The 24,184-nt window shown below is 31.5% G+C and overlaps 1 protein-coding gene across 4 annotated transcripts in view; it reads right to left on the bottom strand.

The window, feature by feature from the left end:
• Positions 1–24,184, bottom strand: part of LOC148624051 (1-phosphatidylinositol 4,5-bisphosphate phosphodiesterase beta-4-like) — a 95,227-nt gene that overhangs the window by 15,563 nt on the left and 55,480 nt on the right. The window contains exons 15-29 of one of the 4 annotated variants that reach the window (XM_088566510.1): positions 23,382–23,466; positions 22,445–22,535; positions 22,062–22,169; positions 20,312–20,401; positions 15,089–15,213; positions 14,335–14,482; positions 13,707–13,791; positions 9,854–9,926; positions 9,041–9,144; positions 7,082–7,184; positions 6,061–6,225; positions 4,454–4,553; positions 3,825–3,929; positions 932–1,144; positions 506–740 (exon numbers count right to left, since the gene is read on the bottom strand). In XM_088566510.1, coding sequence (XP_088422636.1) covers positions 506–740; positions 932–1,144; positions 3,825–3,929; positions 4,454–4,553; positions 6,061–6,225; positions 7,082–7,184; positions 9,041–9,144; positions 9,854–9,926; positions 13,707–13,791; positions 14,335–14,482; positions 15,089–15,213; positions 20,312–20,401; positions 22,062–22,169; positions 22,445–22,535; positions 23,382–23,466 — 1,830 coding nt within the window. Of the gene's footprint in view, positions 1–505; positions 741–931; positions 1,145–3,824; positions 3,930–4,453; positions 4,554–6,060; positions 6,226–7,081; positions 7,185–9,040; positions 9,145–9,853; positions 9,927–11,908; positions 11,994–13,706; positions 13,792–14,334; positions 14,483–15,088; positions 15,214–20,311; positions 20,402–22,061; positions 22,170–22,444; positions 22,536–23,381; positions 23,467–24,184 lie in introns of all 4 variants that reach the window. The other 3 variants (XM_088566511.1, XM_088566513.1, XM_088566514.1) reach the window with 3 other exon arrangements.

Raw genomic sequence — 24,184 nt, 5'->3', positions numbered from 1 at the left:
AAAAAAAGTTATTATATAGATAGCAGTGTTTTATTGAATATTCCCAATGTAATAAATTTATTAAATGCACACTGTGAAATAAATTCAGCAATATTACTCTCGGTCTTTTTCCAGCAAAAATATCACAACTTTGATATCAATCCGCTAATTACAAAATTTAAAATTCATGTTGAAAATATCGATAAAATAAGAAGAAATAGGTTAATCAATTGGTTATTGTGAATAACCAAAATATGATCATGCCAAGAACGCTAGAAGATTTAACTCATGCACGGAACAAATTCCACTCACTTGTTAAAACTAGGCATTTTTTGGCACTCGAGATAATATTTTGGTTATTCAATCTTTCCAATTAATTATCCTATAAGTCATAAAACAAATACCCTCATTGGGTATATCTACATTAGTAATATGTATTATCAGCTGTAGAAAAATATGTCAAATTTCTAATAAACTGTTTCTAGTTCTTATCTGAAGTATAAAGATTAGTTAACTGCCATCATACCCTTTTCTTTTCAGCTTTTTTTCTATGGATTTTTCTGTAGCTTGTTTTTCTTTATCATGTTTTAACATTAAAGTATCGACCACCATTGTATGTTGCTTGTTCATCACACTTTTCTCTTTCTGATGCCGTTTTTTTAACAAGTCCATTTCTTTTTGTTGTTTTTTAATAAGTTTTTGCACAGATTTGTCTTTCATAAGAGATTCTCTAGATATCGGACTGAAAGTGAGCTCATCTCCTGTAATATAAATTTTAGATAATATTTTCTTTTCAGTTTGATAAATGTTAAACCAAGTTACTTTTTTTATTTCATAAATGATTTATGAATATTTCAATAAAATAACCTCAGTAAAAAACAAAAAATCTTCAATCTCCAACAAAGATTTATAAATTTATTTATCTATATTATTTTTGTTCTTAGATTCTAACCTTCTTTCCTTTGCTGCCCATTATTTACACTAGCAGAAGGAACTGTTTCACCAGAGACTTGACCATTAGCACTAACACTAATGGTTTGTTTAACTACAGGCCTGGTGATGGGTACATCAGTAATATCAGTTGGGTTTATTCCAAGTTGTGTCAGTTGACTTGCTCTTATTTCCTGTTTACTCTTAGCAGGATTCATCAGGTCAACTACAAAAGCTGTCGAGAAATAGAAAAATTAAACTATGTATCTTCTTCAAAATCTTACCAAAATATATATTTCTATTGCAACTTTTTTTTAAAAAATGAATCAATACAAACAAATTTAAATTCCATCAAAACAATGGTAAGCATGTCTTCATTGATATCAGCAAAATTAATGTTAGGTATGAATACCAGAAACAAATAGGCCAAAAATCATAAAGTAAAACACATGGTAAGATTCAGCATATAATCAATCTCTAGAAATTTAAGTCAGAGATTTAACCACACTAATATTGGTTAAGAAATAGACATGTTTTATGGGTTTTTTTCTTTAACCTCCAAGATCCAATTCATACCATTCTAATGAAGTATAAAAGGTTTGTAGTGGTATAACTTGATATAATTATGAGAAAGATTTCAGGTCAAATCATTATTATACTGAATACATGCAGAACATTAACAGCAAGAAGTTAGGTTAGGTAATTAGATAAACTTCAGGTGGGTTCAAAATGCAATGTTTTTATTCTTCCGTTATTTCCCTTTTTTACTGAAAGCACAGTTTTTACATACATGTTTACACATAAACCAAATGGATACTAAATTCTTAGAAAAATTAACAACATCCAATTCACCCTAAAATACACAACCATATTCAGTTTGATAAAAAATTCTATTTTCTGACCCTTTTTATTGCATAATCAGGGTTCTTTACAAGATTCTTTACAGAAAAAAAACTGATCATATTCTGACTTAAGCAATATTTTTAATTAAGGTAGATCATACCTATTACATGAAGCATTCTTTTCTGTCATCTTGCAAAATCATACAGACAAACATATTTTCTTTAAAATAATAGTGTTTGAAATTATGTGAAAATAATAAAATCAAATAATTTCTGATAATGTTCGACATAAGAATCAGAATGGTAAAATTGAAAGCATTTTTTTAAAAAAGCCTTTCTCTGAGGCAAATAAATAGCAGGAAAAATCTTTCAATGGGCAGATAATAGGCAAAAAAATGTTCTTTTCAAATGTGAAGGGAATTTTAGTTTTTCAATATTGCAAAAAAAAAAAAAATTTTGTTTTGAAATAGTGAAGAATGTCAGTTAAGTGTTCTTTAGATAAAGTTATAATTTATTTTACCAGCTTTTTAGGAGTTTGCGAAATATTGAAAATCCCTACAGAATCAATATAAGATGTTGTTAAATAATGGCTTTAATAAGACTCAACATGAAATCTGTGAGTGACTCACTAGTGATACCACAATTTTCAATCACAAATATCAGAAGCATAAAAAAAGTCATTGGTAAACAAGAAGTTGTTGTGGAATTTTCTCTGAGAACAGATCTGACCATAAAAAGAATGTGTTAATTTCAGGCCACTGTGATGAGTACTTGCTGAGAATTTCAACTTTCAAAAATATAAAGTAAAAAAAATAAACAAAATCCTTGGTAAAAAGGAGGTTGTCAAATGTTTCTTAAAATGGATTCCATCACAAGCAGAATGTGTTAAAATTTCAGGCCGCTATGATGAGTAGTTGCTCAGAAAAGTGAGAAAAAAATCTCTACTCGCAAAAACTTAAGTAAAAAAATAAACAAAGTCCTTAGTAAACAGGAAGTTGGTGTCAAATTTTTATGAAAACTAATCCAACCATATGACATACCATCAGGAAGAATGTGTTAAAATTTCTAGCCCTGTGATGATTCGTTGCTGAGAAAATTGCGACAAAAGTTTCAAATAGCAAAAATTTTAAGTAAGAAAATTTCTAGCCCTGTGATGATTCGTTGCTGAGAAAATTGCGACAAAAGTTTCAACTAGCAAAAATTTTAAGTAAGAAATTAACAAAATCCTCCCTAAACAGGAAGTTGTTGTCAAGTTTTTCCAAAAATGGATCCCACTAAATGGCAAATCTAAAGGAAGAATGTCTTAAAATTCCAAGTTGCTGAGAAAATGCAAGGAAAATTTCAACTTTCAAAATATGTCAAAATTAAACAAAGTCTTCAGTAAACAGGAAGTTATTGTCAAATTTTTCCAGAAATGAATCCCATCATATGGCATACCAACAAGAAAAATATGTAAAAGTTTTAAGCAGCTTTTTTTTGAGTAGTTGCTGAAAAAAATGCAACTTTCAAATTATGTCAAAAATAAACAAAGTCCTTGGCAAACATGAAATTTTACTTGAACTTTTTCTGAGAAAAAAGTCTCACAGTTTGGCAAACCTACAGGAAGAATCTGTTAAAATTTCCAGCAGCTGTAATGAGTTGATGAGAAAACTGCGATGGAATAAATTGCTTCCGAAACACAGACACACAGAATCACAAACAAGGGTAAAATAGTATACTCCCCAATCTTTCAAAGTCAGGGTATATTTATCTCAAAATCAAGTTCATTGAACTATGTGTTTTATATTAAAATTCTTAAATATGTTAATTCAAGGTTGTCTTTGCGAAAAACTAGGAAATTTATCTAGTAGAAATATTTGTCATGATCAAACTTAACGCTAGAATGACATCAATAAACAGTTTATACAAGTTTTATAAAATGTTCATTTTTGGCACCTTTCTGATCCCTTATTTCAAAATGGTCAGTCCATAACCTCCAAAATTAATTCAAACCTTTTCTTTGTGGTAAAATGTCTCAGAATATTTTTTGGTGAATAAAAGGCTAACCTACATTATAGCTTATTACCAACTTACTCTCTTTTTCTTCAGGAACATAAGTGTTCAGTATGATCCGACAAAATACTGTAGGTAATGATAATGGGAAATTCCCTTCAGTTCTCAATGATATGTACCTATAACCTGGAAAGACAAGATGCAAAGAAGTTTAAAGACTGGTTATTTTCCCTATTGGAAATCTGAAATTTTTACATGAGTGTTCAGAAATATCACCTTTAGGTTTGGTTGGATAAAATTCACTGTAGGTAAATATTATTACAAAAACATTTTAACTTCACAAAAGAATACCTAAAATATAAATATAACATCTTCCATCTTGTAGTAGGAGTTGGCCTTACAAGCAGTAAAAATTGAATAGCTCTGAAAATTGAATTAACTCCCTTTTAAGGCATTTGACAATACATATCTTCCTTCATACACAGCTATATATAATGCCTAACTTTCATATGAAATTTAATCAAAATCAACAGTGTTGACAGACTTGTGCTTGCACAATATATGGACACACAAACGGAGGGACAGATTGACTAACAGAAAGGATTTATCAAAATCCTTTCAATCTTTAATTAATTATAATAAATTGATTCATTAAACATATAACTTACAAATAAAAAACATAGGCTCCCTACAATGAATTTGATTCTTACCTGCCTGCAGACCATCTAATGGAAGAATTCGCTGTCCTATTAATTTACCCGTTTCTTCATAAACTGCAATTCTGAGTACAGCAAGATCTGGAAGAACAACCTAAAACATAAAAAAAAACCTTTCAAATAGAAACAGTGATTATCTATAAATTTTCCTACTTCTGAAATAACAAAAAAAAAACAAGGATGTTTTACATCATGTACACTTCACTTCATTGATCAGCCATTGTCTATCCAAAATGAGATCAGCACATTTGTAATGCAGTTAAGCCTACATCACAACTATAATAGCATCACCAAGACTGAGGATCTAACTACAGTACACAGAGTTAGTAGTTTAATGATTCACCCAGGCTAAGAATGTAGGATACAAATCTAAAATTCTGAGATGTTAAGAAGTTATGTGCTATTCTCTAAAGTCAAAGTAAAGCTGAACAGAAACTATAACTTGTATAAAAATATCAAAACAGTTAGTATACGATATATCATATATGGAACATTCCTACTAAGTTTTATAAATATCTATTTAGCATTTTCATACCTGTGATAAAGTAGTTCCTTCAAAACTGGAGATTTTTTTATCAGTTTTTTTTTTTTTTTTTTTTTTTTGTTGTTGTGGCATAACATAACACGTAAGTTATTTGGAAAGTTTAAGAAAAATCTCATGTGTGAAGTTTGTATCCTTTAAAAACTATGCTGAATATTCTAGCATTGGAATATCTATCTTTTTCCTGAGTTCAATTATATACACCACTATCATTGCCTTCACAGGAAATCTTTACTGGAGTCCTAAGAAGTTATCAAGGAAAACCCCTTTTTCATTAACTGAATACCAGGAGGAAAAATATTTGGGGAAATGTAACAAATATTCAAGAATGTTAATACCAAATGTCCAAAATCACTACCATTTCAGAGGAAAAGTATTTCTAATAACTATGGAAAACAAAACTTGGCAAGTATACAGTACTGTTGGAATTATAGAAAATGTAAAAAATAAAAGATAGAAAATTATAAAGGAGGTAACTGACATTTTGAATCAACAATGAATTTTAAAATTTGTTTTCAAAAGTGGTTCTACAAAATTTAGACTATTAAATTGACAGTAATTATCAAATAAATTGCAGAAAAACCTAAGATGGTAATGTATCCAATCAGGATCCATATTTCTAATTGTCATTTATTTACCCATCATAAAACATTATTTTACCTGTTTAGACAGCAATAAACACTTTTTGTCAAATTAATGGCTTAAATAATCAAAGAAATGAGAGTGAAACACATATTTTGGGGTCTGAATACTGGGTTTTCTAGATAGTTTTGAGAGATCAGAGTTTCTGTTTCCATGGTAAACTGTAGAAAGGTTCTCATTCAGGTTAAAATGTATGCATTTTGAAACTGAGGATATAAAAGTGTGAAAGGGTGGATGGTTATAAGAACAGATATATTGATCACTATACACTATCTATAGCATAATTTAAAGCAAGGGTAAATAGAATATACATGTATTAGTAATATCAAGTTTAAAAATTAAACACAGGTTACACTTTAAGCTTGGGCCACTTTATACTCGGAATGTAAAAAAAAATTATTACAAATCAGTGACAAACCTTTCTAAAAACAAATGGATCTTCATTATATACAGGGTTCAATCCATTTGCCGGAACGACCTTAGTACGGAACTCTTTGCGGATGGTATCTGTAGTAAGGCCATACATATCTACCTCCACATAAGTCCCTATCTTCTTGTCTGAGAGAAATTGTCCAGATATCACCTGGTGAAAAATAACTAAAATTATGTAGAATCAAGATACTGTAAATTGAGAAATGTTGGTTGTAGTTTTATTTTGGTATATCTAGCGCCTATCTTAAATGTGCCAAAATAAAACACACCAAAATATAACGTATAAATGCCAAAATAGATCGGTAGATTGGTAGGTGTGACCCAGAGCAAGATTAATGATGTTTTATGTGTATTACTTGCATAAACATGTTATACATTAATAAATCCCAGGGAGATTAATGTAATTAACGATTCATCATTAATTCGACTTGTAATTTGAAAACGTGAGTTTAAATGATTTTCTTCAACAACAAACGTAAACAGAAAACAGAAGTGATAAAGATTCCCAATCTACTATTTTATTTAGGCTAATTATCTTTAATGGCTTGTATAACTAATATAATTGTTACTAGTTATCTTTAAGTTTATTTCATTGTAATAAAACAATAATAATAATGGCCAGATTAACTAAGTACAGGTGTCGATTATCCACTTGAATGTTCGCCAACTATGAAATTAGAGCAAATCAGTTGCCATGCTTGGCAGACAACATATATCCAATGTTTACATGGCAAGTAAATTGACCCTTTGGTTGCATTGGATAATTTCATCCCAATGTGAATAAAACACAAAAATAAAAATCCCGCCACACTAAGCATTAAAATTTTTTTGTTCAGTTCAAGTCTAATGATAAAGATGAAGTATGATTTTGGTTGAACAGATAAGAAAAGAACAAAGCAAAGCTACTAAATGAAGTTATTGAAAGTCTGGTCTTGTCAAAAATAAAGCAGCCTTTTAAAAAGCTCAAAATAGGAAACAACATTTGTAAGCTATGTATATAAACTTACCTGAACAGAACAGTGAGCAGGAATAATGCCATCCACAGGACTCTCGGAGAAAGGATCAAAATTTCTGTCTGGTCTTCTCATGAAGTCAGGCTTCAGTAAGTACCTACATAAAATCAAGTTATTTGAATATGAATATTCAAGCCTATATGTATAAATAGGCATCAGGATAGATTGTGGTATAGAAGATATAAACTTACATATTGTATCAGGATGGTAATAATATTGGAATGCTGTATGATATTAAGATGTTTTTTAGACTAGAACGTTGATAATGGATTATGAATAAGAAGGTACACAACAAACCTAGAAATGATTGTGGGATAGAATGTACATAATAAAGCCAGGATGGGGTACACAATGATGCCAGGATGGATTGTGGGATAGAATGTAAATAATGATGCCACGATGGATTCTGGGTTGGAAGGTACACAATGATGCCAGGATGGATTGTGGGATAGAATGTTTATGATGATGCCAAGATGGATTGTGGGATAGAATGTATACAATGATGCCAGGATGGATTGTGGGATAGAATGTATATAATGATGCCAGGATGGATACTGGGTTGGAAGGTACACAATGATGCCAGGATGGATTGTGGGATAGAATGTATATAATGACACCAAAATGGATTGTGGGATAGAGTATATATAATGATGCCAAGATGGATTGTGGGTTGGAAGGTACACAATGATGCCAGGATGGATTGTGGGATAGAATGTATATAATGATGCCAGGATGGATTGTGGGATAGAATGTATATAAGGATGCCAAGATGGATTCTGGGTTGGAAGGTACACAATTATGCCAGGATGGATTGTGGGATAGAATGTTTATGATGATGCCAAGATGGATTGTGGGATAGAATGTATACAATGATGCCAGGATGGATTGTGGGATAGAATGTATATAATGATGCAAAGATGAGTTGTGGGATACAATGTATGTAATAAAGCCAGGATGGATACTGGGTTGGTAGGTACACAATGATGCCAGGATGGATTGTGGGATAGAATGTACATAATGATGCCAAGATGGATTGTGGGATAGAATGTATATAATGACACCAAGATGGATTGTGGGATAGAGTATATATAATGATGCCAAGATGGATTGTGGGTTGGAAGGTACACAATGATGCCAGGATGGATTGTGGGATAGAATGTATATAATGATGCCAAGATGGATTGTGGGATAGAATGTATATAATGATGCTAAGATGGATTGTGGGATAGAATGTATATAAGGATGCCAAGATGGATTCTGGGTTGGAAGGTACACAATTATGTAAGGGTGGATTGTGGGATAGAATGTTTATGATGATGCCAAGATGGATTGTGGGATAGAATGTATACAATGATGCCAAGATGGATTGTGGGATAGAATGTATATAAGGATGCCAAGATGGATTCTGGGTTGGAAGGTACACAATGATGCCAGGATGGATTGTGGGATAGAATGTATATAATGATGCAAAGATGAGTTGTGGGATAAAATGTATGTAATAAAGCCAGGATGGATACTGGGTTGGTAGGTACACAATGATGCCAGGATGGATTGTTGGATAGAATGTACATAATGATGCCAAGATGGATTGTGGGATAGAATGTATATAATGATGCAAAGATGGATTGTGAGATAGAAGGTACATTGTGAAGCCAGGATGGAAGGTACATTATGATGCCAGGATGGATTGTGGGTTGGAAAGTACATAATTGAAGCCAGGATGGATTGTGGGATAGAATGTACATAATGATGCCAGGATGGATTGGCAGATACAGCAAAATTGCTTTTTACAGTTTCAACAGCAACAGAGTACAGTATCTTTTACTATTGCACATAATAATACATGATAAATGAAAGATTTGTACATTAAACTTACAAACACTGAAATCTGAAAAGATGAGGAGAAATACAAATGAATTCCATATATATTCTTCATTCAGTTACCAAACTCACCCACAATTTCCATTATATTCAAATTTTCCCTGATTAAGTTGCATTGCTAAATCTGGAGTCTGGAAATTAAGGGCTACCATCTGACAACCAGCATTCCAAAATAACTACAAAACAAGTAAACAAATGTTGTAAGTTTAATTTGTGTCAAATAGTCAGGGATAGAAGTGTATATTCAATGTATACATAGTAACTAATTATTAAAAAAAAAACAATATAGTTAATCCATAACGAGTGCTAACATTTGTAAAAAAACATTGAAATGCTCCAAGGGTCCCTGGCTGATATAGCAGCTCTGGACACATTTGAAATATTGGTTGACAGAGTCTATCCTATTTTCCCTGGGATATATTCTACTCAACTGAGGCATAAAGTTACTTGAGTCTACTCTACCTCCCCTGGGATATATTCTACTCACCTGAGGAATAAAGTTACTCACGTCTACTCTACTTCCCCTGGCATATATTCTATTCACCTGAGGCATAAAGTTACTATGGTCTACTCCACCTCCCCTGGGGTATATTTTCTACTAATCTGAGGCGTGAAGTTACTGAGTATCCTCTACCTCCAATGGGGTATATTCTATTCACCTGAGGCATGAAGTTATTAGAGTCTACCTTACCTCTCCTTGGGTATATTCTACTCATCTGAGGCATAGTCATTTGAGTCTCCTCTACCTCCCCTGGGATATATTCTATTCACCTGAGGCATGAAATTACTAGAGTCTACTCTACCTCCCCTGGGGTATAATCTACTCATCGGAGCCATGACATTACCAGAGTCTACTCTACCTATGTTGAAGTATATTCTACTCACCTGAGGCATGAAGTTACTAGAGTCTACTCTACCTCCTCTGGGGTATATCCTACTCATCTGTCTCTTGTTGTAGCTAAGGTTCAGTTAAGGATTTAACAATAGCACAGTTTGTTGTAAATAAGCATGTTTAATTTTCATTGCAGTACTATAATACATGCTATTAATTGTATATTAAAATAAGCAATCAAAACCAACACATTGGATCTACAGTGAAAAGTTTCTTTATCAATCAAACAAGAAAAGAACAGTGCAAGGTTTGAAAATAAATAAAAAAACAGGCATTCCTTATAACAGTTTGATGAAAGAGTTTGCGGAGCACAGCATGATATAACCTTAGAAGTTAAACCCTGAACAGTTGAGACAAGTGTGGACACAATATTAGTTTTTGACACACTTAAGCATTGGAACTTATAGTTCATTATGGACACAACAACTATAGACACAATATAGCACATGTCATTAAAAATTTTCAAAATCAGACAAAAAATTTTAAAAAATGTAGATTTTTTTGGGGTGTGGCACCTTTGACCCTTTTTACCAGAAAACAGTGAGAGAAATCTAAAATCTGATAAAAATATTGATCAACAATAAGGTTTTTCTATAAATTCTAATGATAACACATATTTTCCTTCTTTTAGCCCCTTATTTCCAAATGGGATGGGTCAAAAAACCTCTAAAACTACATAGCCCTAAGCAATGTTCTAAAGAACAATGCGTTAAAATCTCAAAAAGACTGGATAACTGTTATACAAGTTTTTGTAAATAAACTACAGTTAATGAATGTCACCAACAATGACAACAGGGTGATACCATTATACAAAAAAAATAATTTGGGGGGAGGGGGTATTATGAGTTGATGGATGGACATACCAAAAAACAAAGGACAGTTTTATTCCATAATATTTCAGAAATAAAATGCTTTCAGAGCACAGCTAGATATAGTTGCAGAGGTTGAACCCTAAACAGATGGGGTTAATATGGAAAGAAATTCAAGCTTGATACAACTTTAAATTTGATTGAGATTAAGTATTTGACACAAAATATACAAAAATCAAAGAGAAGCCAAAAAAAACAACAACACAAAAAAATTACAATTCAACAAAATTTCATTAAAATTGTTAGTGTGCAATTATGGAAAATCCCCTTTATTTTCAGGAATAAATAATCAGAAATTCATAACTATTGAAGAGGGAGCTAATATCAACAGCAACAAACTCCTTCCAAAGTTTCATGAAAATGGGTGTAACCTCTACTGCTTTGTAGTCCAAACACTGTGAAATCCCCCTTTTTTATGACAGAAACCTATATATCACAATACAGATGGGCATACAAAAAGGAACATGCAATCGATATTTTCACACAAACTTTTACTATGCCAAACAGAAAGTATGAAAAGGATTACATGTAGGTAAATTTGAAAGTAAGAGACATAATGGTGGTATAAATTACCTTGAAAGTTAGATACTAAATATAAAGTCACTCTGCAGAACAAGTGATAGATAAACATGACAAAATTGTGTTTTAAAACAATTTACTGATGAAGTATTAAAGGAAATTCTAGATAAATGTAGACCATGCAAAGCATCAAGTAAAATGCCATTATACACCATTCCTATTTAACTTAAATTGATATTTTGACACAGATACCATCACAAATCGAGAGTTTGCTTTGTCTGGAAGACAAATACCTGTCCTCACATCCTATCCCATCCCCCATAACTGAACTAAAAGAAGTGCAACTCAAACAAAATTCTGGTCATCAAAATTTTCCAGACACATGCACAGATACATTTGGTGACCTTCAAAAATACCAAGTTTGATTAAGTTTTTGCTATAAGTAGTTGTGCTCAGTGTGATGGGCAGATAAACAGGACAAAAACACAATGTCTTGGGTCAAACATACTTCAATTACTTTTATACGATAAAATTTGAAAATTTTTAATTCAGTATTGTTTAATAAATAGTGCGAAAAAATACATAAATATACGATATACACTCTACTGTGAACAGAAATAAAATTAAAGACGAACTAAAACAACATAAAAATAAGGATACTCAACAAAGAACGTGCAGGCTTGTTTGATTAGTCCAATGGCCGAATGTTCATTAAAGGAAGACATATGACAACTCATTCTATTGGCTGAAGGAGAAACATGCAACAAAAAATAGTTACACACATGCAATAATATACAGTCTACTAAATAGATATCATCAGAATTTATTGTCTTGTTACTGTCAGAATTTGTTGTTTGATGAAAGTTTCCAATTATTAAATACTGTAGAGGAACAATTTTTTAGGGTTCCAATTTTCAGTTTTCATGGTTTGGTCAAACAATGAATATAAGTTTCTACCAAAATATAAAATTTCTATCAAAAACAATGGTGTTTTAATGAAATCCACAAAATATAATATGAATAAAATCACATTCACAGCATTTCAAATGGTGGTTTTCCATTATCTAAATCACTCAGAAATGTTTCTATCATCAAAGCAATAAAGTCTTCATAAAACCTAACCATCATTACTATACTAAAGATACCTATAGACAATCTAAGATTGAAATAAAAAGTGTACAATGAATTTTACCCATATAATAAGTTGTAAAATGTGTTACTACAAAAAATATGTAAGTAATGCAGTCAGCATAATGTTGTAAAGATGATGCCTTTTTCATAAGTTTATTTACCGTAAAAATAAGAATACTTGAGGTACACTTACAAGTACCGACATTACAGCCTTAACTTAAACGGAGGTGTAAAAGTTGACTTTTTAAACTCAAATATTATATCTAGATTCAAGTTTTCTTTCATGTTTATTGTAACTGAATAAGTACTTCAGAATCAATGGTTAAAGTAGTCAATATGTGACATGTTTTAATAACAAAAAGTAACATAGAGACTCAGTCTTAACAGTTTGATATTTATAGCATCTACGTTACATGATTTTCAGGGTCATTATAAATACAGGGATCACAATTTGGAAAAATGTAAACATTGAGTCAAATCACACAATGTATAGGTTACGGTCTCTCCTAGACAAGGTCATTGTTATCTCAGGAAACTGTAACAATTTCTTAACAAACCAGGAGAGTGGTATAAATATAACACTCTATGACTATACTTAGACAATCCAGGGGATTAAGCTCCAACAAGTGTACCTTATCCTTCCTATATAGAATTATATGCTCTAACCTCAGATCCGTAACAAGAGGAAGAGATGCATACTCAATTTCTAAGACTTCTATTTACAATTTATGCACAGAATACACTTATCAATCTTATGGTACACATACTAGGTGTATGAATGTATACCTGGATCTGCCTGTAAACTTAGATCACACAGCATTCATATTTACAAATAAACAATAATCAAATATGCAACTAGTAAATGGAGCAACACTCCATTAGTGCAGATCTGTAATGAAGGAAGGATACAAGTCAAGTTCAATGTCACTTAACTATCTGCATTACTGATTAATTGTTTATTAGACATATGTATTTTACAGATGAAAGTTTTTGTGTCTTGAAGTCAAATCTTAATATTTTACTACTATTCTGTATCTATTTTTATGCAAATAATTATTTTGAACACAAATATGAACAGCATCTTCAGATTGATTCACTGGTTTCTACCTAAAAGTTATTACACATAAATGGTGTCAGGAGAATGACCTCAACATAAACAGAAAATGTGCTTTATAACTCAACACTACTCTTTATATGAATATTGTATGCCTAAACACAGAGAAAGAGAAAATACTAACTCATACAAGAAAAGTGACAGCCAATATGTTATGGTGCCAAAAGTAAACCTAATTATCTATGGTGATGTTAGATCAAACGATAAGGATACTTGACTAATTCTATGGCCTGAGATTTTAGATAACCCAGTCCTGCACTTTCATTGAATGATGACATGTGATAATGTATGTTCCTCTCTGTGAAATAAAAAAAATAACTAGAGGCTCTAGATAGCCTGATATGCTCACCGGTATACAAAGGAAACATTAACAAAAAAGTCATTAGCTCTAGGTACATTTAAGTTTTCTTTAAATTAAAAAAAAAATACAAAAATTGTGAATTTTGAGAGTAATGGAAAATTCTCTCTGATCACGATTTAAAGCCAGTCACAAATTTATTGATAAAAACTTGCTTTACATTTTAAGTTCTGTTTAAATTTAACTGGGTTGTTTCAAAGAAGTGTTGTGTACAACAGATGTCAATTGATGTCAGACACTCACACAGAATTTTGGCCATGACAAAATAACCATAAATATGATAGTATATGTATAGTTCTGGCTACATGTACCAGCAGAAACCATCTAGGATGTAAGACTATTATTTCAAGAAGGAAAATTAAAACATCACTGATTTAATTAGTCTAATTTTGTTTTAAAAATAAACTATATTAAGATGGACAACTGTCATCTATTGGTGAATCCTAAATTAACACCCATATGCCTTCCACATTCCATACTAACCCTCAGCTACATCAAAGCCTTGGAATTTGACAGGTTGTGCATAATTAACCATGGCTGACAAATAAGGATGGATGTTAGTTGTTGCTCCTATGTATTTATAGTTAGACATGATAGCCATCTCTTCCTCAGCTGTCAAGTTACCACCACCCTGAAATAAGAAGTAATTATAGTAAAACCTACCTAAACAAAGCCCAAAAATATCTCTATATACCACACTCCGAATAAATCCAACACTTGTCTATACCAATCCCTGAATGAAGCAAAAATCTGTCTTTTCCAAGTACCGAATAAACCCAACACCTGTATATTCCAAACACTGAATAAACCCAACACCTGTCTATACCAAGCACTGAATAAACCCAACACCTGTCTATACCAAGCATTGAATAAACCCAACATCTGTCTATACCAATCCCTGAAGGAACCAAAAACCTGTCTTTTCCAAGTACTGAATAAACCCAGCACCTGTCTATACCAAGCAGTGAATAAATGCAACACCTGACTATTCCAAACACTGAATAAACCCAACACATGTCTATACCAAGCACTGAATGAACTAAAAACCTGTCTATTCCAAGCACTAAATAAACCAAAAGCCTGTCTTCAACGAACACCAAATCAACCCAACACCTGACTATTCCAAACACTAAATAAACAAAAAACCTGTCTATTCCAAGCACTGATCAAATAAAAGAACTATCTCTACAGAAACCTGTCAGAAATAAAGAAATAGACATTATAGAATTAAACCCACCTCCTCCTCAACCTTTTTATCAAATGAATCAGATCTTTTCTTTTCATCATCGTCTCTTGGAGTTTGACATAACTTTAATTCTGGATGAGCATCAGTATCAACATTAGGTGTAGTAGGGTCCAGATCTGAAATCAGACAATATACCAAGACTACAGGATTTCTATACAGGTTACCTTATCAGTGTAGTCAAGAAGTACATATGTGCAGAAACTACAATTAAAAACCTACACAAAATAATGCAGGAATCACAGATGTAAGCATTTTTCTTCATAATTCATAATTAAAAATACTCAAAAAGAGAATTGTATTTACTGAAATCTGATTCCACTTAAAAAAGGATTCTCATGACCTATTGACTGATATATATTTACATTCCGTTTATGACCATACATAATTTGCCTGGTTTATACAATAATTTAAGACATTTCAACATCAAACTAAGAGTATTTTATCATGACTTATATTTCAACAATCTACTAGAAATTTCAATAGGTTCTTTATAAAATACTTTCATTCAGTAATATCTTGGTGTAACTCTTTAGACTTGCATGTTCACATTTCAGCACAAAATAACTGGCCTACCTTGTCTATATACTACATGAAAAGCATCAACACATATCCAAGTCAAAAGAATACAAGTCTGTCTTATCATCTATTTCCTCAAACACTAGGGACAGTAGGTCAAAGATTTATTTGTTACCTTCCTCAGAAAAATTTGCAATTTAAGTGATATTGTGTATCAAAATGGAATTATTCATTTTGTCACTTAATATAAACTCCTGAAATGGTACTAAGATCTAGAAGTGCTGTGTTATTCATTATCAAAGATGACAATATTCTATCTGCTATGAATACATTGTAGTGTTTGTATAATCAACAGAAAATAGAACAGTATATAATTTATCACCCATAAAAATCACATATAAAAATTGGAATGTTTTATAATTTATCCTGTATGGATCAATAAAATGCTTCACAGAGTGAAGCTTGATAGAACTGCAAATAGTGATCCTTAACAAAGGAAGCAGTTCGTTTGTTTGCTGCTGAGGTTTAAGGCCCGAGGAGCAATATTTCAGCTATATACAGGCGACGAACATGAAAGGGATGATAAAATGAAAATGAACGATAAATGAAAAAAGGGATGGCACACAAGGATAATGGGGTCAACACATTTTGATTGCCACAAGATAAAAGGGAGGATGGGTAGGGTTGGGCAATTTAGCCTCCTGTGGCAGAGCACAAAGAATCCTACTCCTAGCGAATACCACAGCAGGGTTCTTTAACGTGTGAGGAACGTGGCATCTTTCCCAACACAGTGCACCACTATGGTTTGCGGTCAGGTTTTCCGTATTATAGCCTGACAACCCCAGCATGTAACAAGCCAGGGGTACCCCATTCCACCACCTGGGGCACACATCCAAGTGGCTCTGTGGGCAGAGTGCCTAGCCCCTGGCTAGGTTTCTAAGCACTATTTAGTTGCCTTTTACAACAAGCTTAGCGCTGCTGCAGGTCTATTCTTTTGACACCCGGACCTGCACAGGCCAAAGGAAGCAGATATGGACACCATATCTACCTGTAGATTCATTTCCAATTTTAATTGAAGTTGAAAATTGACACACCATACCAGTAGATTTCTAACACTAGGTGAAATTGATTATATTTTTTGAAATTTTATCCATTATAGTTTGGAAAACCAGAAATATAAACAATTTACACTGTGTTTAATGCTTGATATTATTCCCTGTTAGTCCCCAATTCCTGAAATCAATACAAACCTTCATATTGTAGTTAGAAATATCAAACTTTTAATAAGATCTACTTCTTAAAATTAAATGCAAGCTGAAAATTGGGGGTGGGGGGAATCATGCAACACCGATTTCAAAGGGGAATAATCCTCAAACCAGTAGTTGAAAATATCACCCAGTTTACATTGAGACAGATTCTGCCATTATATAAATTTTATCCCAGTTCACTTTTTTTATTATTTGCTGTTGGACCACATTCTGTCTTTAAAAACAACAGCAATTATGTTCTTAAAACCGTATAAAAACACAACAGCTACTCATTTCATCAATTAAAAGTTTCTTTCCGCCTATTATGATTTTCAAGATATGAGCTAATAACTGCAATCATCATCATTGTTTTGCATTACCAAGGCAACAACTTTAATAAAAAAAATTTGTAGAATTTCATCTGAAATGAATTTTTTAAACTTACAATAAGGATCATATCATCCTTACTAAGTTATGGTATTCAAAATATTAGCTTATAACTACAAAAACACAGTTTTGGCCTTTTAAAGGAAAAACTTTGAAGGGGTCATCAAACTTTGACCAAATGAAAAAAATCTGAGTAGAAATCTTCAAGCTGAAGGATGACCATCATATAATTGTAATGATTTTGTAATGAGCTTCCTGCACTGAGTCAAAGCCATGAGTAATAACTTTGTAATGGGTCACTGTGCTTGCACCTTTGAGTTAATGTAATGTGATGACTCTTGATAATGCTAACAAAACAGATACTTCTAAGGAGTTAAAATTGGTCACTTGAAAAAATCAGAAATCTAGAGACCAATTTGATTAATAAACAACAAGACGTAAAGATAGTCTCTTGCAGCCTGAATGGATTATAGGGGCTCTTTTGAACTTCATTCATTCCATAAACTTTTAGTTAGAATCAGAATAGCAATGTTTATGAAGTTGATGAAAATAATAAAAAGTTATAAATAATGGATGATGGATGGCTTATGTAAAGTAAATGGAACTTAAACATTTGATTCAGGTGAGCTTAAAACAAAGATTTGAATAAGAATTTTTACTTCTGACCTGACCAAGCAAAGGTCTAGTGAACCCTCCATATAGGAAGAAATTGGATAGGATTATATAAACAATAAAAAGCTTCACAGAGCATACCATGATACAATGGCAGTGGACAAACCCAGAACAGTTGGGGCAAGCGTGGACACATTATTATCTTTTGACACATTTACGACACAAGAACTATTTCGGACATTTAATTGAACAAAAATTTGAAATTAAAATATAAATTTTTAAACTTAGACCAAAAAATAAAATCAAAGACTGAAGTCTTTTGAAGTCGCTAATCGTAAAATATTCTATGCCACTGATTTTGGCTTACTTCCAACATCCAGGTGAATTCAATGCTCTACTAAACTTAACAACCAATAAATTAGTGATTTTCTCATTTTTGCCATAAACCCTGGCATAGATGTATGTAGTGACTTTTTGACCCCTTTTTCTTAAATGGTAGGAGTCACTAACTCCAAATTATATAGGAACCTTTCCTTAGTGGTAAGTAAAATCATATCAAAATTTTATAACAATTGATCAAACACAACCTAAGTCATCCAATATATCACCGCAAATTTTGTGTGGTTGTATACAAACATGTTGTGTATGTCACTGACATCTTTTTACATTATTTATCACATTATAAAATGTGAGGTAGGTCAACACAATTATCAGTTATATGATATCACACCACTGTATTTAACCAGAAGTGGGCTAGTCAAGATCTAGCATATATTTAATGAAGATTTTCACTTGTAACACATAAATGCAGTATGCTAGCTAGTAAGTTTCATGAGGTTTTCTCATATATTAATGTGTCCTTAATATACAACTTGTGAGGATATCAATTACTATACATGTTTTAATATAAAGATGAAAATAACTTAAATACGAGACATTTTAACAGAAGAAATTGTCTGGATGCAGTATTCTACTCCTAAAACATAGGGTTCTGTAAGACTTTAAAAGAAAGATGTTTCTTTTGACTTGGATAATATCAGTCAGGACAACAGCCATTCTCACTACAAGGTCCTGGGAAAAAAATATCTTAAACTTAAATTCAATTAAATTATATTTAAAATGATAAAAAAATCATATTTAAGTATTACTATTAATCAACAGTGGAAACAATGAAATTCTTACAAAAAATTTGGGAAGAATTTCAAACAAATTCTAAATAAAGATTAGATAATTTTGAATCTGTTGTCATCAGTCTTTTGGTCTACAATAAGAGTTATGAGGTCTGTAGGATTAAGTGTGACTTCTAAATCATCTTTAGTGTGATAATTCTACCATTCAACATTCTGTGATGAAATCAGTACATGCATATACATGTACTTGCAAAGAGTACTGCTTTTACATAAAAAAGTATGCCTAAAAAAAGATTAAGCCATGAGTGCCAGTGGCTTTCATTTTGATTAAAACTGATTATTAAGATACTTGTGTTACGTACATATATAATAAATACAAGATTAATTTTTTCTCTATGATACTAATGACTTTATAACAGTAAGTTTTATGAATTTTTGTGCCCAGCAGACCATAGCAAAGTTTAACAATGGATATATAATTAAAATTGAATGATAATTTAAATATATTTGAAGGTTATTAATTTGTAACTGTACTTTATCATGCCTATGTGTACTTGACAGAGCTTTCACATGTTCTTCTGATTAACACCTCCATGTTTTATTATCCTGTTTAAAATTGGTTCTAATGTTCTGTTGTCCTACCACCTTTTCATATCTCTAGATACTTTCCAGTCATCAGTCCATGTCAAAATCATAAAGAAAATTTACACATCAAACAATATCAAAAGCAATACAATTATTTATAGTTTGTCTTGTCTGAAAACTGAAGAGGAAAATTTGTTGTAACTGAAAGTGTTTCATGCAAGTCTAAGGTTAAACAAAATGAAAATTGATTGGAGGCAGACAGTCATGAGAGTATACAGATATATGTATATAGTTCACTATCAAATATGTTGTCATCTTGTTTCAAACCTAAACCTTTTCTCCTTCTTTACCAATCAGACTTTCAAAAGATATTTATCTACAAGTTGAAATATCATGGAAAGTGAATACCACTTGAAATAAGAACCATTTTAATGTGCAAAGATCTGAGTAAACATGGTGGTTCTTCTTCTGATGAGAATGATTAAATTTTATCACATTTTACAAATTCACATTAACAGAGATGAATATTAAAAGTTAATAATCTTGCAAAAACACGAACAGTTCAATTTGTTATTACAATGTGTAAATTTGACCAAAAACCTATACATATATGATACATAAAGTGTAAGTTTTCCTAATCAATTAAACTGTCTGTTGTTGCAAATGTCCTGGCAAATTTCTATTGGTTTCAGATGAAAAGATTTAGAAACAGATTTGATAGTTAGGGAGAGAAGTACATGATGCCTTGAGTGAACCATTAGTTTGCTTGGGTGGAGTTTGTATTATGTCTTCTCCATTAGAACTTTCACTACTGGAACTGTCATCATCTGGATAAAAAAGACAAGATTTTTGGTTCTACAAACTTTAATACCTTCTCTTTTCTTTCCTGGAAGTATCCTACACTATCAGGATTATATCTAGTTTTGTTCTATTTATTTAAACTGTAGTCTCATCAAAGAGTTAATTTGTTTCATCTACCATCACACACATCAACAAATTTAATATCAACCCCTTGATGCATGTGAATTTGAACTTAAAAGTTTAAGAATTAACTTTCAGGAAAATATAAATGGTCATAACTTCTTCAATGTTAGGATTATATAGGTAATACTAATCAAACTTAATTAATCATATTTCAGGAACTAACATTGCTACACACCTTACTAAAATTTTCTTACAGCAATCCACTTAACAGTTTAATACTAGAGTTGAGCAAAGAAAATAGAAAAAAAAATGTCAAAATATCTCTGAAATAAGGTTCAGATAGTTTTTTTCTGAGGAGCTACAGTTTGAATGACAGACTGTAAAGAATATAAAACATTGTGAATCACCATTATATTTTAGTGCATTACAAAACTATATAAACAGTGGAACCTGTCTCACATCTAATGTCATCAAATGTTATTTTTCTGTAACAAATGGTGACTTAGTAATAACCAGTAATACAAAGGAATAATTTGTCATAATCATTGTGCAAAAACAAAATCATCCTCCCAAGTAAGGTTTTTGAGTCCACTTCAAACCCCTGTAATCACTCATTCATATTTACCAGGTGTCATCCAGCCAATTCCACTTGATTACTTCTCCGGGTATGAAGCAACAATGAATATCAATTTAATACAAAATGTCAGTGGAAAAGTAGACAATAACATGAAGTAATGGACGATCCAATATAAAAACTGATAGTTGTAGGATGTCACAAATGATTCAATATGAGCAAAAAAGATAACTGTAGATTATGTTCAAAGTCTTAACCAAAAATAGTAGATGCTATGTGTAGCCATTTTGTAAGTTATATCGAAGAGTTTCTATTACAAGTGATCTGATTGGATGTTGGATTCAGGTTAAATTAAGGTAATTCACTAGATGGCGCAGGACGATACCCACTAAATATGAATGAGTTATGTCAGGGGTTTGAGGGAGCAAAGGTCGACTCAAAACCATGACTTGGGAGGATGAAACAAAAACAGAAAGTGAAACTTTAAGACTTTTCATTGGAGACAGGCTAAACTGTAAAAGACATAAAGTGAAGCTATTAGGCATTTATATGATAACAGGGTTCAACTTCAAATCAACAAACAATTTTAGGGTTTAAGAATCAATAATCAGTTTTTTAAATCTTTTGAATATGAGAGTGGTTCTCAAATATTTCAGCCAAATACTGTGTAATCATTACTGAAAAAATTCATGAATTAAAACTCTTTAAAGTGATAATATACAGACTTTAAATTACTTACACATGAACAAAAGAACTTCCAAATACAAGAAATAGAACAAACACTTTAACTTTTTCTGTTAAACTGGAAAAAAGCATCTTAAAGTTTGTTGGAAAGATTCTACGTGTACTAAAACATTAAACTCTGATTTCATTTTGGAGTTGTCCAGAATAGACATAATGGAATCCCATGATAGATAAATTGAATAAATTACTATGCAGAAATAAGTTCTAAGAATGTTATTACATATCAAACAGACATTAATACTGACCATTAAGTGGGCCTTCCTCTCCATCTACATTGATCACTACACCACTGGAGTCTGTCTCCAGCTCATCATTCTGTTCCTGTTGGCCTTTGAAAAATAACTCCAAACTTCCTATAATACAATGTTATAACATTTCTTTGGTGGGTTTTATTTCTTCACTTCAGGGGAGTAGAATAGAGAAATGAAATCTGTTTTAAAAAAAAAGAAGTTAAGAGTTCAATAATTTTGACAGATTTGCTTTTATTTGAGCAACATGATAATGATTGTCCTTATATAACAATGCACAACATCATTTCAAATTCACAGTGAAAATAATCGTGTGATATGTTTCTACTTTTCATATTTAATTGATTTTACATAATCTTATATCGTAATAGTAAACCTACTCTTTTCAACTTCTGGTTTGAGCCTTTTATTCTTGATAAGTATTCTTTTGTGAAGTAAATTAGGTGCAGGTAGAGCAACATTTGGTTCAAGCTGAAAAACCAATACCAATATATAATATGATGGTTTTTTTTGTTTTTTTTGTTTTGTTTATGGTTAACACATACTTCTTATTCAACACATAATTACATAACATATTCTCAACACACATAATTAAATAGCATATTCTCAACACACATAATTAAATAGCATATTCTCAACACACATAATTAAATAGCATATTCTCAACACACGTAATTATAAAGCATATTCTCAACACACATAATTACATAGCATATTCTCAACATGCACAATTATATAGCATATTTTCAACACACATAATTACATAGCATATTCTCAACACACATAATTACATAGCATATTCTCAACACGCATAATTACATAGCATATTCTCAACACGCATAATTACATAGCATATTCTCAACACACACAATTAAATAGCATATTCTCAACGCACACAATTAAATAGCATATTCTCAACACACATAATCAAATAGCATATTCTCAACAGGCATAATTATATAGCATATTCTCAACATATATAATAATAAAGCATATTCTCAACATACAAAGTTATATAAAGATTTCACACAACTATTCAATGAAAAAAAAAAAAAACAATTCCATACTACAGAATCAAGAAAAGGTGTGGCACAACTATTAAAACAAAATTTTTAAAACATATAAACCATATGATATGGTTTTTTTTCCCAATACTACTGCAAAATTTTTTAAACTTGAAAAGACACACAGAGAAATTTCTTAATTAACAGCAGGCCATTTTGAATGGGACCAGGTTGGTGAAACGACACATTAACATCAAAGATCCTTGTCTTAAACCCCTATTTGATCTTGTCACTAAGATACACCTTTACTCACTTGTACATTATCTAATGGTCTTTTCAGAAGAAAGTCACCCAAAATTTCCTCACAGTATTTTGCCATCTTGAACTGTTGAGCTTTGCTGAAAATCAAACATATAAAAAGGTAAGACAGTTTAAGTTTATGACACGGTAAACAGCATATGCATGTTTGTGTGTTTTCAGATTGATCTTGATTTTAACCAACCATCTGTGGCTGCTAGGGTTCCTACTAAATACTGTTACATATTAGTACAACTTATGTGTAAAAGGTTCTGTTAAAATAGTAGTTAAATAGCTGTGAAAGGATCAATGGTGTATTCCCAATTTTATTTACATAGCACAAAAAGAAAGTTGACTTTAGTAAATTTTGTAATCCAAACCCAGCTTAATATCTTCATCGATATAAAATAAATTCTGGTCTTAAAAAGTGATGAATTTTCTAAACAGTCTGACTCACCCTAAAATCTTGTGTGTTCAAATCGACATGGATAATATGTTCGATCATTTCATGGCAAAGATTTTGCGTTTAATTGCTATTCACAAAAATACCATAATCCATCTTAAAGCATAGTTTGTGTCAAATGAAGTAGTAGACTAGTGTTATTATGATTAATAACCTTCCAAAAATCTAACATTTTTTTTAATGTTATTATTTTGAACATATAATTTCAATTATATTGTCTTTCACATTTTCAATGTGTTATCAGGTAATAATTTAATTTAATTTGTAACAACCTTTCTGATTGGTTGGTTCTCTTTGAGCACTCCAGGTTATCTTATATATCCTGATTTGGTACTATGACGTCATTAATGTCAATT

The sequence above is a fragment of the Perna viridis genome, chromosome 2 (genome assembly GCF_037379345.1).
Source record: "Perna viridis isolate PV_CMFRI_1.1 ecotype Kerala chromosome 2, ASM3737934v1, whole genome shotgun sequence".
Taxonomy (NCBI): Eukaryota; Metazoa; Mollusca; class Bivalvia; order Mytilida; family Mytilidae; genus Perna; species Perna viridis.
This window is presented reverse-complemented; position numbering and strand designations above follow the sequence as displayed.